General features: G+C 41.8%; 2 protein-coding genes across 3 annotated transcripts; one reads left to right on the top strand and one right to left on the bottom strand.

Moving 5' to 3' along the window:
* The first annotated feature begins 880 nt into the window (after positions 1 to 880).
* Positions 881 to 5,403, top strand: h3f3c (H3 histone, family 3C). Its single transcript, XM_071906180.2, has 4 exons — positions 881 to 1,058; positions 2,403 to 2,546; positions 3,696 to 3,849; positions 3,952 to 5,403. The coding sequence occupies exons 2-4, from the start codon at positions 2,419 to 2,421 to the stop codon at positions 4,078 to 4,080; spliced, it is 411 nt and encodes a 136-aa protein (XP_071762281.1). The 5' UTR covers positions 881 to 1,058; positions 2,403 to 2,418; the 3' UTR covers positions 4,081 to 5,403.
* Positions 5,404 to 9,291: 3,888 nt separating this feature from the next.
* crx (cone-rod homeobox) lies at positions 9,292 to 12,553 on the bottom strand. Of its 2 annotated transcripts, none has more exons than XM_071906186.2 (3): positions 12,429 to 12,553; positions 11,175 to 11,326; positions 9,292 to 10,660 (listed from the first exon to the last, which is right to left on the bottom strand). In XM_071906186.2, exons 1-3 carry the CDS (start codon positions 12,523 to 12,525, stop codon positions 10,022 to 10,024), a joined length of 888 nt encoding a protein of 295 aa, XP_071762287.1. In that variant the 5' UTR covers positions 12,526 to 12,553; the 3' UTR covers positions 9,292 to 10,021. The 2 variants fall into 2 exon arrangements, with proteins under 2 accessions (XP_071762287.1, XP_071762286.1); XM_071906185.2 differs by having other exon boundaries at positions 11,175 to 11,358; positions 12,431 to 12,525.
* Between the last annotated feature and the right edge of the window lie 1,576 nt (positions 12,554 to 14,129).

Genomic DNA, 14,129 nt, shown 5'->3' with positions numbered 1-14,129 from the left:
TTTCATATAATGGCCATGAAGTTGACATGGGGATTAATAAAGTACAATTCAATCCAATGCTCTTAGTCTGATGAATATTAGAACTTGTGATATTGAGTGATATGTTTACAGCTAATTTGTCTGTTTTCCATGGTGGTTTATGGTTGGTAATATTTTGCAGTGGTATGTTTTCTTTCATAAACACTTGGGCTACTCCATTAATGTTGGATAAATAAAACTCTCAAAGGCACAGCTAAAATCTTCCATTTTGGGGAAAAATTTCTACGTGAATTATTTTATCTTTGTTATCATTAATCCAGACTGAGGTCAATAATTTATGAATAAATGAATAGTGTTATTCTGAGGTATCCGCATGACATTTTTAAAGTAAACAAGTTCAAAGGTCCCATTTGGTAATGAAATATCTACCAATACTCACACATGTATTCATTTATCCTACAATGATACATGTTCATGTTTTTTTTTTTTTTTTCATTTTAACAACATAGGCCTACAATATGCAAAAACAAGGCATATAATAATCAATGTTCAGTTGTTTTTATTTTATTTAATTAAATCACATAAAATACTGAAAAATGAGGCATGTAACATAAATATTAAAAGTTTTGGTTTTATTCAAACATACAATATTGAAAACCAGCAAGGCATATAACGGGTAAATGTTCGTTTTTAAATGATTTAAATATATACTAAAAATCAACAACGCATATATAACAGATAAATATTCAAGTTTTATTTTATTCAAACAACATACAATGTTCAAAAACCACGAGGCATATAACAGATAAATGTTCGAGATTTTTTAACATCATATGGTATTAAAAGACAACGAGGATTAAAACAGATAAAAATAAAGTTATAAAGTTATTTTCAGGAAATGTCCATTACAGTGTTTACAAATGTTGGCAGTTGCATTATGGGAGACAGATGATTGACACGGCGGCCATTTTGCTCCTGGTCTCTCTGCTTCCATTGTGTGAGAGATAGTAAATATCTGACACTGCCAGACAACCATAACACTTGTATCCTTGCGAAGAAAAACGTAAAATTCACCCTCGGTAAGTTAGATTTTTGTCATGATTTTTTCACACTAAACTACTATTAACCGTTTTGTGAAAAAATTAGGACGGATAAACTTAATTTTATGTTGAAATAGCCTTTTATTTCGACGTTGTAGAAACGGAAAAACCAGCTGCCGCGATGCCCAGAGAGAAAAACGGCTTTCTACTTCCACTGCACTGCCGAGGCAGAGAAATTTCCGCTCCACTTTGATAGGCATTTTCTACCTCGCTTCTTCGCTGTAAACTATCGTCGCTTCACATATCTGTGCCGCTTTTCTGATAGCCACACTTGTCTCCTACTGTTTTGTGATAGTCGTGTGTGTACACATTGTCCAGTTTTGTGGAAAAATTTGAAAGTTTACGTCCCGCTCTTTGCCTGTATATTGGTAGGTTCATTCTGATCTGCGGCCATAATCTTGCGGTACGAGGCGGGGTTAGGGCCGGTCGGCCCGCCCTAAAACTCTGCAGAACAAAACCCCATTGGTCCTAAAATACCACATAGATACAGAGGATTGGTGTATTTCCCGATGATGATCTGCATACCATTGTGATTGGTTTGGTCGGGGTCCCACAGTGCATGGATCGGCCCGGCATGGCTCTGTTTGTGCAGCTGCCACACTGGAGGAAAAGTTTTCCCAGGCGGCCAAATACATAATAACTGAGCACCGAAGAGTTTCACATTGTGCGAGTTAAAAAAATAACAAAAGGCATATACTGTGGAATAGATTAAAACCTAAAGATAAGATGGCATTTTAATGATCACGTAGATAAGGGTTAAGGTTAGATAATATATGACCAAGTTCCTGCAATTTAATACTATGTATCACCAGAACTTAAAAACCGCTTGTATAGGCTAAATATCTGGTGATATAAGTGAAACAATTTTCAGATGACTGTCAAGATATTATTTGGTCAGTGTGATGAATTATTAGACATGGATTACCAAACTATCAGCTTCGAGGGAACATTGGTCCTGAATGCACCCAGATGACACCCATGAGAATAGATGACATTAAACAACACCAGAATGTATTAAGTAGAAATAAATACATAAAATGTATGAAAATACATTCATTATTGCGTGTATGCAGGATGTGCAAAAATAGCAGTAAAACATACAGAGACAAAGGAAATAAACAAATGAAAAATATGAACAATATGAAAATATATGAAAAACACAAAATGTAGCCTGTGTAGTATGAAAATGAATGAAAATAAGTATAATAATAAGTTAGAAAATATGCTAATATGAAGAAAACAATAATTATTAGCTTTTGCCTTAGTTCAGCTGTACTAAGCGTAATTGTTTAACATCTGTATGTGTTATAATTTTCTCTCCAGGTGATATTTTGTCGTAATGGCTCGTACCAAGCAAACAGCTCGTAAGTCCACTGGAGGAAAGGCTCCTCGTAAGCAGCTGGCCACCAAGGCTGCCCGCAAGAGCGCCCCCTCCACCGGTGGAGTCAAGAAGCCCCATCGTTACAGGTGAACAAACAGCTGTCTGTCTGACTCATTTTGACCCTCACTTTGTCAAAACCAACACTATTATAAACACTGAGGTTATCAGTTGGAGCTCACCTTCACTGATTTACCAAGGTGTTTGCTGATCCCGAAAACAACTTAACATGTCCTACGTTATATTGTCTACACTCAAGGCCTTAAACAGTCTTGAATACAGTTAAATATAGCATTTCAGCATTTTAGCAAAGTCTTACATTCAGACTTTGAGGTGCTAAAAATGCTGTGGTTTCTCAATGCAGTGTTTTTCCAGTAAGAAATCAGCCCAGTCACAAGGACCAATACATTGTGATAGGTTGATTCTATGGTTGTTTTCATTTTCATTTGTTTTTGGTTGCTTAATTGGGCTTATATTACATTCTAACTGATATTAAAAAGGTCTCGAATATAACTTGATGATGTTTTGACACCCTGAGTTACTAAACTTTCTTGGTGGCACAAAATGAAACATAGGCACATTGATCAGCATTATAACTATTATAACCCATAGGTTTCACATGCACCTCCAGTCAAATAAATCAAGCTGAACCAGCTAATTTGCACACACAGTGTATAGATATTCATTATTTAAATTCTGTTTGTGGAGCTGAGCGCCGCCCAATACTAAACCAATTCATGCGTAGCGAGGCAACTAGAAGAAGTCTGCACTAAACAAAATAAACAGTCCAAAATAGAACCATGGCAGCATTATTTCATTGGAGTATGTGCCTATTTAGCTTAGTTCCAGCAGGACAAATTGGATAGGATAAGCTGACTATATAATGTAATTGCAAAAAAGACTGTTGGGGGATGCGTCAATAAGATGAGATGAATAATGCAACAGGCATTATTCTTTTTTGTTCGTGTTCTGTAATATGTAGCAAACCACTTGTCCACCTCTGCTGCTGAGTATAGGCTCACATGCTTTGAGATCAGATTTGAGTTTGATCTTGTTGTACAATCAAGTTAATTCCTAGTAATAGTTTGTTTTTTTCAGGCACATTTTGAGATCAGATTGTCATATCTTTACTTGCTCAATGAGAGCTATTGAATTGGAACCATTTATGTAGCGGGCATGGAAATGCGTAATGAAACACCAGCAGTAAGCCAGGTGTTGATCGTCTGTGCTTGTTCCAGGCCCGGCACCGTGGCTTTGAGAGAGATCCGTCGGTACCAGAAGTCCACCGAGCTGCTGATCCGCAAGCTGCCCTTCCAGCGCCTGGTGAGGGAAATCGCCCAGGACTTCAAGACCGACCTGCGTTTCCAGAGCGCCGCCATCGGAGCCCTGCAGGTACGTACGCGCGTGTGTACAGATATAAAACAAAACTACATAAGGCCACCTGACACGCCGATCCTCCTCCTCACCTTTTTATTGTCCCTCTCCCCCCCGCAGGAGGCCAGCGAGGCGTACCTGGTGGGTCTGTTTGAGGACACCAACCTGTGCGCCATCCATGCCAAGCGTGTCACCATCATGCCCAAAGATATCCAGCTGGCACGCCGCATCCGCGGGGAGCGCGCTTAGACGGCCTCCGTAACGTTTCACCTCTGTCCTCTTTTTTTTCTCTACCTGTCACTGTCCCTGCCCTGTCTCCTTCCTTCCCACCCACCCGCACCCACATCCACCCGTCCCCGTCCCACCCGCTCCCCCAGCCCACCCTGCTTTCTCAGTAGACTTTAGAGTAATCCTGATTATGAAGAGATAGAAAAATGTTGACGTCTGGTCTCTCATAGGTTTTCTTTTGTCTTCACCAAATGTTTTAGGGTACTTTTTTCGTGCATGTAACAGGTTTCGCTGATCAGATGCATGCACACACATACAAGACACACACCGATTGCGCCCCGACACACGGAGTCCTCACCACCAAACCGAGCTCTCCTGGATTCCCCCCAGGGTGCGACGTGTGTTTTGTGCGGTACCAAGCAAACCGAGCCGGACCGGAGGGGCGTGGCCTAGTCTGCTTAAGGGGAGCTGCAACTTCCACAGCAGGGTGCTAATAAAACTAGTCCCGAGGCCCTCCCGCCCAGTCCGTCCCTCTACGCCCCGACTCCCCTCCCTCCTCGTTCGCCAGCCACATCCAGAACGGCTCGCTATACCTTTTGAAACCACTTCCCTCGCCTCTGTAACCTCTGGTGGGAGGGGATGGTTGTCTGTTGGCCTGTTTGTGTGTGTGTGTGAGCTCTGATCTGCCAAACCCATTGTATTTAAACAAACAAGTATCTCTTGGTTGCTTAAGAATATTGATTATCGTTGTGGATATGGTGTCTATTTTTTTTTTTTACCTATATACTTCATGGATGAACATCTCTTCATTTTACCACTTCCAGAATCATCAAAATAAGAGGAAAAAGTGATTGATATTGTTTTTTTTTTTTTTTTTTTTTTTTACAGTGATCTGTTTTGTTTTAGAAAATCAGGAAGGGCTTCTGTGTTTCCCAAATCAACTCGTATTCTGATGGCAGCCACAAGGGGGCGATGATTTACCAGCTCCTTTCCTATTCAGTTTCTCACTAGATCTGTCACCTCACATTCTGCTACTCTGTCTCTCTTACCCTATCTCTATCTCTCTAGATAGGCATTAGACCTGTCACAACAGTATGAATGACAGTGTAGCGAGAGTTGTACTCTGCATGTTTAGGTTCTTGTGTCTCCTGCTTCCCGTGTAGATCTGACTGTAGAATCTGTCCGTTTCTCAAAATTTGTGATACACAATATAACCTCATATTTGTTTTCTTTTATATTTTTTCTTATTCCTCGAGATTTTCAGACGTATAAATAAGCTGATCTTTGTATTTTCCAAATTTCTCATATTATGGTGGTAATAAATAGGTGTTACAAAAAAACTGATTTCGGTTGGTCTGCCTCATTTATTATTCAGTCTGCAGTGTATTACATATAAGGATATGTGGCAGTGGCTAAAAGGAAAACCCACATAAACATGAATTTGTGGGGATAGAGTTTATTACAGTGTGTGAACAGCATATTACAGGTTGGATATGTCAGACCTGCAATGTACTGCAATATGTGTCACAGTGCTGTGGAACCAGTTTACCACATGGGGGAGACATTAAACAAGGCAGCCATGGAGAGCCTTTCACCACAGAAACGAAAATAATCAATGGCCCTCTATTTTCTAAATCAGTGGTTCTCAACGTGGGGTCCAGGGACCACCAGGGGTCCTGAGAGGGTTCCAGGGGGTCCCCAGCAAATTGATGAATTGTTAAACTTCACCATTACTTCATTTACAAGAAGTTAACACAATGAGAGAATGCAGAAGAATGACTGTTTTGATCATGGTTTCACTGTTATCTCTCTACCTACAATACAGAGAGTCATGGGATTCTGGACAAAATCATATCTAACAATAAAAATTTTCTCAGATTTGGGTCCAGGAGATAAAATCTCATCAAATGGAGGCCCATGGCTCTAAATGTGTATTAAATTAGGGGTCCTTGATATGAAAAAGGTTGAGAATCACTGTTCTAAATAATGACTCACTGAAAATATTATTGAAGATGAAAATCATCTGGCACCTTACCCAAAACATTTTATATATGCATAATTTTGTTGATTTTGTATCAATAGATAATAGAGAAGTGCCTTTACAACTAGACTACATGCAATCTCAACATCAGTTCCATCTAATATATATCTGTAGTTAGGAGGCAAGTAAGAGTCTACAGAAAGAAAGCATGTAGTGTGGTGAGAGTGTGTGATATCTGTGCATCATTAAAACAAGAATAAGGTTTTGAAGTAAGTCCTTTGGCAGGAAACATGGAGGCAAAATTGCACACACACATTCACAATTCATTTCAACCTAGCTGAACTCGTCTCACAGTGTTTTAAATTTTTTTTCATTTTTAACTCCATCTGTCTTCCAGGTGTGACTAAATGATGTAGCTGTATCTATTGAGGGATTAATTTGGCTCACGCCCCTTAATAATGAGTTTCTCTATAGAGTAGTATTCCTGTGCCTTTAGTAGGTAATGGAAAAAGTGAATCACATGCAGGTAAATGTATTTTCAGTGTCCAAAATATTCCGAATGGATGTCATCTACATGTAGAAATACATGTTTTGTCTATTTTTACATATTATGAAATGTGTCTAAACATATATAGTAGCCTGAGTTTTTTATGGGGCTTTTTCAGTATGTAGTGATATCCGTCAACTTGTGTCAACACATTTTACTCAAATGAGAAAAGACATCACTCACTACTAAATCCAAAGCACTGTCGCAGTGCGTTTCTTCTGTGCTTCATACTTCCTTACTGAAGCTGCTGTTTCCACACAGACCTGTTAACACAATACTCCTTATTGCTGGAAACTCAAATATTTCCTCCGTGCCTCTAAAACCAAAGGCCAAGCTTGCCAGATAGGGAGGACTCAATGACATCATTCCAGGAAGCTGCCATCTTTATGCACCAGGTTCCTTGCAAAATTTCAATTTGCATTTTGCAATTTGCAACCCCAAGTGACAGCAAGGGATAACTTTTTGATTTTTTTTTTAAGTTTGAAGGACTTCATTACCCAGAAAACACAGTCTCATAAAATGTTGTGAAATGAGCACAACTCTGAAATGCATATTACATGTTGTGGACATGAATTATGTAAACATTAAGATCCTTCACCACCGACTGTGTGTCTATGTGACATGCTATGTGACAAAAACATGAATTGGAAGTGCCATTTTCTCCTGTTCGTCAGGTAAAAAGGTTCGCTAACAGCTTTAGGCAACTAAAGCTTTGGTTAAGGTTAGGCAACTACAACAGTTTGGTTAGCTTTAGGGTTTGGTCATGGTTGAATAAGAAAAACCTTCACTAAAAATTAAACAGGTCATTCACAGTAGAAAGTTTCTTGTCATGAGTTGGGAATTGAGCCAGGTTGTCGGGAGTTAAAGGCAAATGTATCCTTAGAAAATCTGCCTTAAAAAGGTGTGTAAGTATTATCTAATATAGTCAAATAATCAAAAACCTGATATTTATGGGTGTGGTTTTGACCTGTAACAATCAATTTCAACCCATTTCTTAGCTTTTTGAATGCATTTCTTTTCACAACTGTTTTGAATGACACTTCTAACGTCAACTAAGGCAGGCAGGGAGGTTTCCTTGTCAAAGTAGCGGACCATGTGCTGTGTTTTTCTGTGTTCACCTTCCTCAAGGTCTGGTCAGCACTGTCCATCCCCCATCACATCTGTTCCTCCCTGGGATTACAGCGCAAATGTCTGTCTGAAACTCTCAGTGCTGAGGGGGAAGATTACAAGTGCACTGCACCCTCCAAGAGAGATTAACCAATCGGGGCGCAGAGACACAGGGATTAACCAATCACACCAGAGAGAGGGAGGGCGAAGGGATTAAACCCAGTACAGAGTGGGATTAGGTCAGTGTTGAGTGCACAGAAATGCTTTGAAATGTCTCTTGTTACCCGTTTACTTCTCAGTGCAGTAGATCTGCATTTATGTTCAAAATATTGTGGCACTTTACATGGTTGAGAACAGGGATCAAATTAGTTTATATGTAACAAAACAAAATAACATGAGTTATTATTACTTACATCAGAATTATATCATAGATATATTACTTTCTCTGTCCCTAGCAATTTATTTTAGTTGATATGAAGCACTTTATTTAGTCACTTGCGTAATTTTAATCTGATAGCCAAATGGCAATAAAAACTTAAGGTTAGATAAAATGAAATTTTATGATAATTCATCTAGATTGACAAGCCTAGAATTTAAATTAACTTTACCCAACATGGCAAAATATGCCCTTTAATCCAGAAGGGAATGGAAGATTTGATCAAATTTATGTGAGAACAAACAAATAATTGTGGTCATCTGTGTTGGAAAGGCTGTCTTCGTTTAGTAACACTTTTTATTCTCAGAATCAAACCTCTCCGTCCCTCCCCTTCTCCCCTTCCACATAAACTTACAAAACACACAACACACACACTATACACGCTCCTATAAAACATTTTCACATATTTCTACTCCTAGTCAAGTGTGCGTGGCTGTAATCAGGTCATCTAGGGATTACCAAATTGTCAGAGGAGTCGGGGAGATGGGTGGAGGGGGGGTGGGGGTGGGGGGTGGGGGGTAGGCAGAGAGAAGGACGGGGAAACAGCGGGCCGAGAGGGAGAGATGTTTCGTTGTTTTTGACAGCTGATACCATTAAGTAAAGAAACTCAGGAAAAGGGCTTTATTATACTTCATATATGCTATCAGTGATTAAGATGTTTTGTCTGTCATTTTTGGAAACTGAGAACTTCAGATAGGAAGTAGCAAGGACAGACAACCTGAGGAGAGCAAACAGGTAGAAGTGGGAGAGAGATGGAGCGAGGCAAGAGACGAAGACGGAGAAGACGATGGACTAAAAAAGCAAGGAGAGAGCCAGGAAAGGAAGGGGAGGAAGAGGCCAAGATGGGTGAGAGAGAGAGAGAGAGAGAGAGAGACAGAGGGGGACAGGGGAATAATCCTAACTAATTCACTTAGGGCATTGCTGAAGGGAGGCTAAGAGGATTGGGACACTCCCAGAATCAGATAAGCTAAAATAACCAAGATGGACCAGTGAGAGCCATGCAGGCCATATGACAAACATGACAGGGGCAGAACATGGTCACTTCACATCGATATCGATAATGTGTCAGTGTTCATACTGGCCGCTCACAACTCAAATACAAGCTTATATACAGTAGTCTCAATGATTATCAGTGCACAAAAGTGTAAAGACAAGATTGCTTTAATATGTCACACAACTAAACAGAAGATCTATTTTTTTTTTCCATCAAACAGATTGGGGTGACACTAGGCTAACACTGTAATACGTAACACATATGATCCAAAAATCTAAATGCAACCAAATGAAATATTTACGTGTAGCATACAATAATAAGAATAAATACATTTAAATAAATCAACCCTGATGGCTCTTTCAGAAGACTATAGGAACTTCAGATCTCCATGCTGTGAAAGCGTCTCTCCTTTTACTCTATGATAATGCAACTTTAAAACAAAAGTGTAAGCCATCCGCAACAAATGGAAACGAACAGGTGTGGTGTGTATAGGTGGCTGAATCAGACGCTCATGTCAGAAGGAGGGGTGTCTTAGTGTGTTTCCACAGGTAGGACTCCACTGGAACTACGGACAGTCAGTTCAGCTTCCACCGGGAGTCTCTTCCTACAAACTCTCTCAAAGTCTTTGTTCTCTTATTTAACGCAGCATGAGGAAGAGAACAGACATGATTTGCGGCGAGGCAGCATCGATGATCGTCACCGCTCCCCTCGTCTCTGCTCTCGCTCAAATAAAATGCATTTTCTACAGAGGTTGCCTTTAGAAAAAAAAAATAAATCTTACAAACAAGAAACTGAGAATAAAAGATAACAAGTCCTCTGGCAGAATCGCCTCGTCCCCACGTGGACGGGACACGCTCTGACAAGTTGACTCTCCCAGACGGCGCCCTTCGCCTCCCTCTAGAGGACCTGGAACTTCCAGGAGTTTTGGTCTTTGTGGTCCAGGCAGTCCATCGTGGTGAAGCCCAGTTTCCAGGCCTGCTGGTCCTTGTAGTCCAGGCAGTCGACGGAGGTGAAGCCCAGGGACGAGGCGGTGCCGTAGCCCTGGGAGGACAGCGAGGCCGGGGATTGGCTTAGGGATCCCCCCATCGAGGGCACGGTGATGGGGCTGAGCGCGCCCCCGGTGCCCGACAGCTGCGAGTGCATGGGGGACAGGTAGGCGCTGCAGTCCAGGCCGGTGAAGTAGGAGGTGGTGCCGGCGTAGCCCTGGGTGTAGGCCGAGGGCTGGCCGTAGCTCATGGGGTAGGGCGAGGGCCGCTGCATGCAGGGGGCCGAGGAGGAGGCCAGGGGGTCGGGGAGGGGCGAGATGGCCGGGCTCCAGATGGACACGGCCGTGTTCCCGGCGCTGGAGCTCGGGGCCAGGGTGGGGCCCGACGGGGCCGAGGTGGGGCTGTAAGAACCGGAGGGGTTGGAGATGGGATCGGGGGCGCTGGGCTCCTGGGCGGGGGACGCCTTCTTCTTGGGAGGGCGGGGCTTGGACTGGCCGCTGCTCTGCTGCTGCTGCTGACGACACTTGGCACGGCGGTTTTTAAACCAAACCTGCAGAAACACAGGAAAAGACGCAGTCCGTCAGCATGGGAAACAAGTGACACACTCGGAAATATAAGCCTTCTTCTCGCAATGATTAGTTTTGATAGATATTTGTGGTAGAAAGATGAGAAAGCTCTCAGGGTCGACAATGTCTTAGAAACTTTGTGCTTTGGCAGTGGTAATGCCATTGTTACATTAAGATGTATCTGTAATTACATGATTGAATGATTATATCATGTGAATAGAGAAGGGATAGGGCATCCCATATGTCAAGCATGAGTATATAAATTGCCCTACTCTTGGTGAATTACTGCAGGTTGCCTGTACCAGCTTTACCAGTACTGTTACTTGGTAAAGTACACAAGAGACCAGACTTGTGACCAACATTACACTGGATAATCTGTTCTGTCAAGTCCTGTTCTCTGTCTGCAGCCCAGTTAACCTCAGGTATCAAGCTCTAGTCTCACATTAGGCAAAGAACTGAACAGAGTGGCCTCCATCTCGGCTGGCAGCCCTCCAGTACCTGAACACGTGACTCCGGCAGGTTGATCTTGAGGGCCACCTCCTCCCTCATGAAGATGTCTGGGTAGCGGGTCTTGGAGAACAGCGCCTCCAGGATGTCCAGCTGCGTCCGGGTGAAGGTGGTGCGCTCTCTGCGCTGCTTCCGGGGAGTGGCTGCAAATCCAACACATACAGACACAGGATTATGATATTGGCAGGAATAGGGAGCATGAATTATGAGTGCAAGTTAGAATTAAGGAAAGAATGCTGTAAATCGACAATTATTTAGGTAATGAGAGCATATAGGCTCTTCTGCTATCTGTGTCTGTGGCATAGTGCAGACATGTGCAAGCCAATATAGCCTACTGTAGAGTATGATACTGAATAGAAATGGTGTTGAGAAACTCTAAAGATAGTTTCATATCCATGAAATACAGTGATATTGTTTGAGTGACAGTCTGACTTTTTTCATACACTTTCACTGCATGTGACCAATATGGGGCCAAACGGTGTTTGCTCACTATATTAACCTGACTGGGTTAGTCACTGGTTCTTCACAGGGTTCCACTTTATCCAGTTCAGTTCAGTTCAGTTCAGTTCAGTTCAGTTCAGTTCAGTTCAGTTAAATGGTATTATGATTCACTTAACCAGTTAGCACAGTCAAAGTCACTATCTGTCTGGATATTTGGTGGCCCTCTCAGAAATAGAAAAGTGAGCAGTAGTTAAATTTCGCTACTGAATTTAACATTTACCACAATAAAAGTCTCTGTCTATATCTGTATTTATCTGAGGGGCACCGGTAAGAAAAAGTTTGAGAAGCCTTGAGGTAAAAGGTAGCTGAGACATAGAGGAAATTTATGGGAAAAAAAGATGTTATTCGATTCCCTAATAAATGAAGCCAGGAGTATACAAAGATTACATGAAATTTCTTTACAAAAATATTATCCCTAAGAGTTTAAATATAGCTGCATATAAATAACCTTATACTAAAAACACATTTGGTTACCATCAAATAATTTCTCATATAATGATTACGAATTATTCTGTATTTTATCAGAGAATGTCAATGGAATTATCAGAAATATCAAATATAATTCATTTCATCATCTCATCATTATCCAAACTTTTATCAAAAACAGAGGCGCTCATAAAAATAGCTGATCTTCTCCTTTAGTTTATTTTCGTTCGGCCACCGCGTTACGTAAAATGTTGAAATAGCATCAGACAAATGCGTAAAAGCAGAAAATATAAACAAAATATTACAGTTTATACTCACATGGATACGCCACGGTTGTGTGCAGCAGGTCCATTCCGGGACCAGGCAAATTTAACCCGTTCATGGCGTAATGGGGTTGCTTTATGTAGGACATCATCCTTACAGCGGGCTTTTAAGTCCTCTCCCTCACTTGTCTCTCGGACACGCAACGCAACAACCGCGGGGCCCCTGGGAGCTCTGCCGCGGCGACGAGTCGGTGCGTCCGATCCAAACTCTCCAACCTGCCGCGGAGAGGAGCGGGACGCGCCGGTGAAGTCTGGAGGAACCTGAAAGTTGTTTTATCTGCACTTTTTTCAGCCTTTACTCTCAGTTTACCGGCAGACTATACACTTTAAGCACAGTGAGCATTCGAGCTGCTTGTCCGAAGTAAATTTCACACAGTTAAGTCATGACAGGTGAAGTGGCCCCTGATGCCTTCGCGCCTTGGTGAGGTTGCTCCACTGAGTTCCTTTACCGGCACACTCTGCTAATTAGAGGGAGCAAGTGGCTCCAGAAAACCACTCCCACTATGCACGCACGAGCGCACTCACACACTCACACGCACACACGCACACACGCACACTCAAGGTAAGTGAACATGCTGTAATAGGCTATCCTCGCCAACAGGCTACACACATACTGTAGCTATCCGAGCAAAGTTTACTTTGAATCAGGTTCTGAATTATTAGATCACGTGGTCATTTTGCAGTTTCTCAGACACGAATAAGCCTCACTTACTCTGGATTTGTAAATACTGAGATTGCAAGCATAAAAAGAGAAACAAGAAAAAGAAAGTGGTCCAAGTAAATAAATACAACTGTTATCAGATAAACTGGGCTTGGCTCCATCAACACCATCAGTCCATCAAATACATATTATATTACATAAAACATGTTTTGTTTCTGATTCTGTGTATTTGCTGTCAAATTTACCACCTAAATAATACATTTTTATTTGATATATTTCAGTTTGCTTATATAACTAACAGGTGAGTTCAGAAAAATGAAGAAAAAAAAACAAGAATTTAAATTTTATATGAATCACCATAGTTGTGGAAATGCGGTTAATTTCATTTCTCGTTTTGCTAACCTTCTCTCCCTTCCCCTTTTCCAGTCCTAATCCAGTCCATCAGACCTGCTGCACTTCATACATTGACACATAATTGACAGATTACATTTACCTCACGAACACGCTGTACACACTGCATACACACACACACACACACACACACACACACACACACACACACACACAAACACGCAGAGGCACAAAACCGACAAAGCTCATTTGATTTATCATAATATGCTTTATCTGAAAAGTAAGTATCTTATCTCCAGATAAAGGCAGGAAAGACAGAGCAATCCGTCCAGTGGGAGAGAGGGAAAGGAGGATGGAGGCAAGGAAGGAGCCACCCCAAAGGAGAAAACGGACGGGACGGGTTGCGTGTGGATGGGACAAAGGAGGGAAAGGCAAGAAAAACGGCAGAAGTTGGGGCACGGGGCGATGGGCAGATGGTTAAGGTGGAAGGGAAGAGAGAGCGAGAGAGAGAGAGCGACGTGGACAGAGGATTCAGAGCGAGGAGACATCTGCTGCATGGATGGACACTGAAGACACTCCATATGGTTGAGGGATCTAGAAGAGGAGAGGACAGATTTACATAGAGATGGATGAAGGACCCTGGGAGTCCCACTGTGTTTTGAGGGACTACAGAAAAATACTTCG

Source organism: Centroberyx gerrardi, chromosome 11 (genome assembly GCF_048128805.1).
Source record: "Centroberyx gerrardi isolate f3 chromosome 11, fCenGer3.hap1.cur.20231027, whole genome shotgun sequence".
NCBI classification, from domain to species: domain Eukaryota; kingdom Metazoa; phylum Chordata; class Actinopteri; order Beryciformes; family Berycidae; genus Centroberyx; species Centroberyx gerrardi.
Note: the sequence above shows the minus strand (reverse complement) of the source record. Positions and strands in the feature narration are given on the sequence as shown.

What these genes read in the sequence shown, in the direction of transcription:
- crx (XM_071906185.2), bottom strand. Translation starts at nt 12,525, where the DNA reads ATGATGTCCTACATAAAGCAACCCCATTACGCCATGAACGGGTTAAAT. An exon ending in CACACAACCGTGGCGTATCC is followed by an intron (nt 11,359 to 12,430) that starts ATGTGAGTATAA and finishes CTGCCAATATCA; the next exon opens with TAATCCTGTGTCTGTATGTG. An exon ending in TGCCGGAGTCACGTGTTCAG is followed by an intron (nt 10,661 to 11,174) that starts GTACTGGAGGGC and finishes GTGTTTCTGCAG; the next exon opens with GTTTGGTTTAAAAACCGCCG.
- h3f3c (XM_071906180.2), top strand. Translation starts at nt 2,419, where the DNA reads ATGGCTCGTACCAAGCAAACAGCTCGTAAGTCCACTGGAGGAAAGGCT. An exon ending in AAGAAGCCCCATCGTTACAG is followed by an intron (nt 2,547 to 3,695) that starts GTGAACAAACAG and finishes TGCTTGTTCCAG; the next exon opens with GCCCGGCACCGTGGCTTTGA. An exon ending in CCGCCATCGGAGCCCTGCAG is followed by an intron (nt 3,850 to 3,951) that starts GTACGTACGCGC and finishes TCCCCCCCGCAG; the next exon opens with GAGGCCAGCGAGGCGTACCT.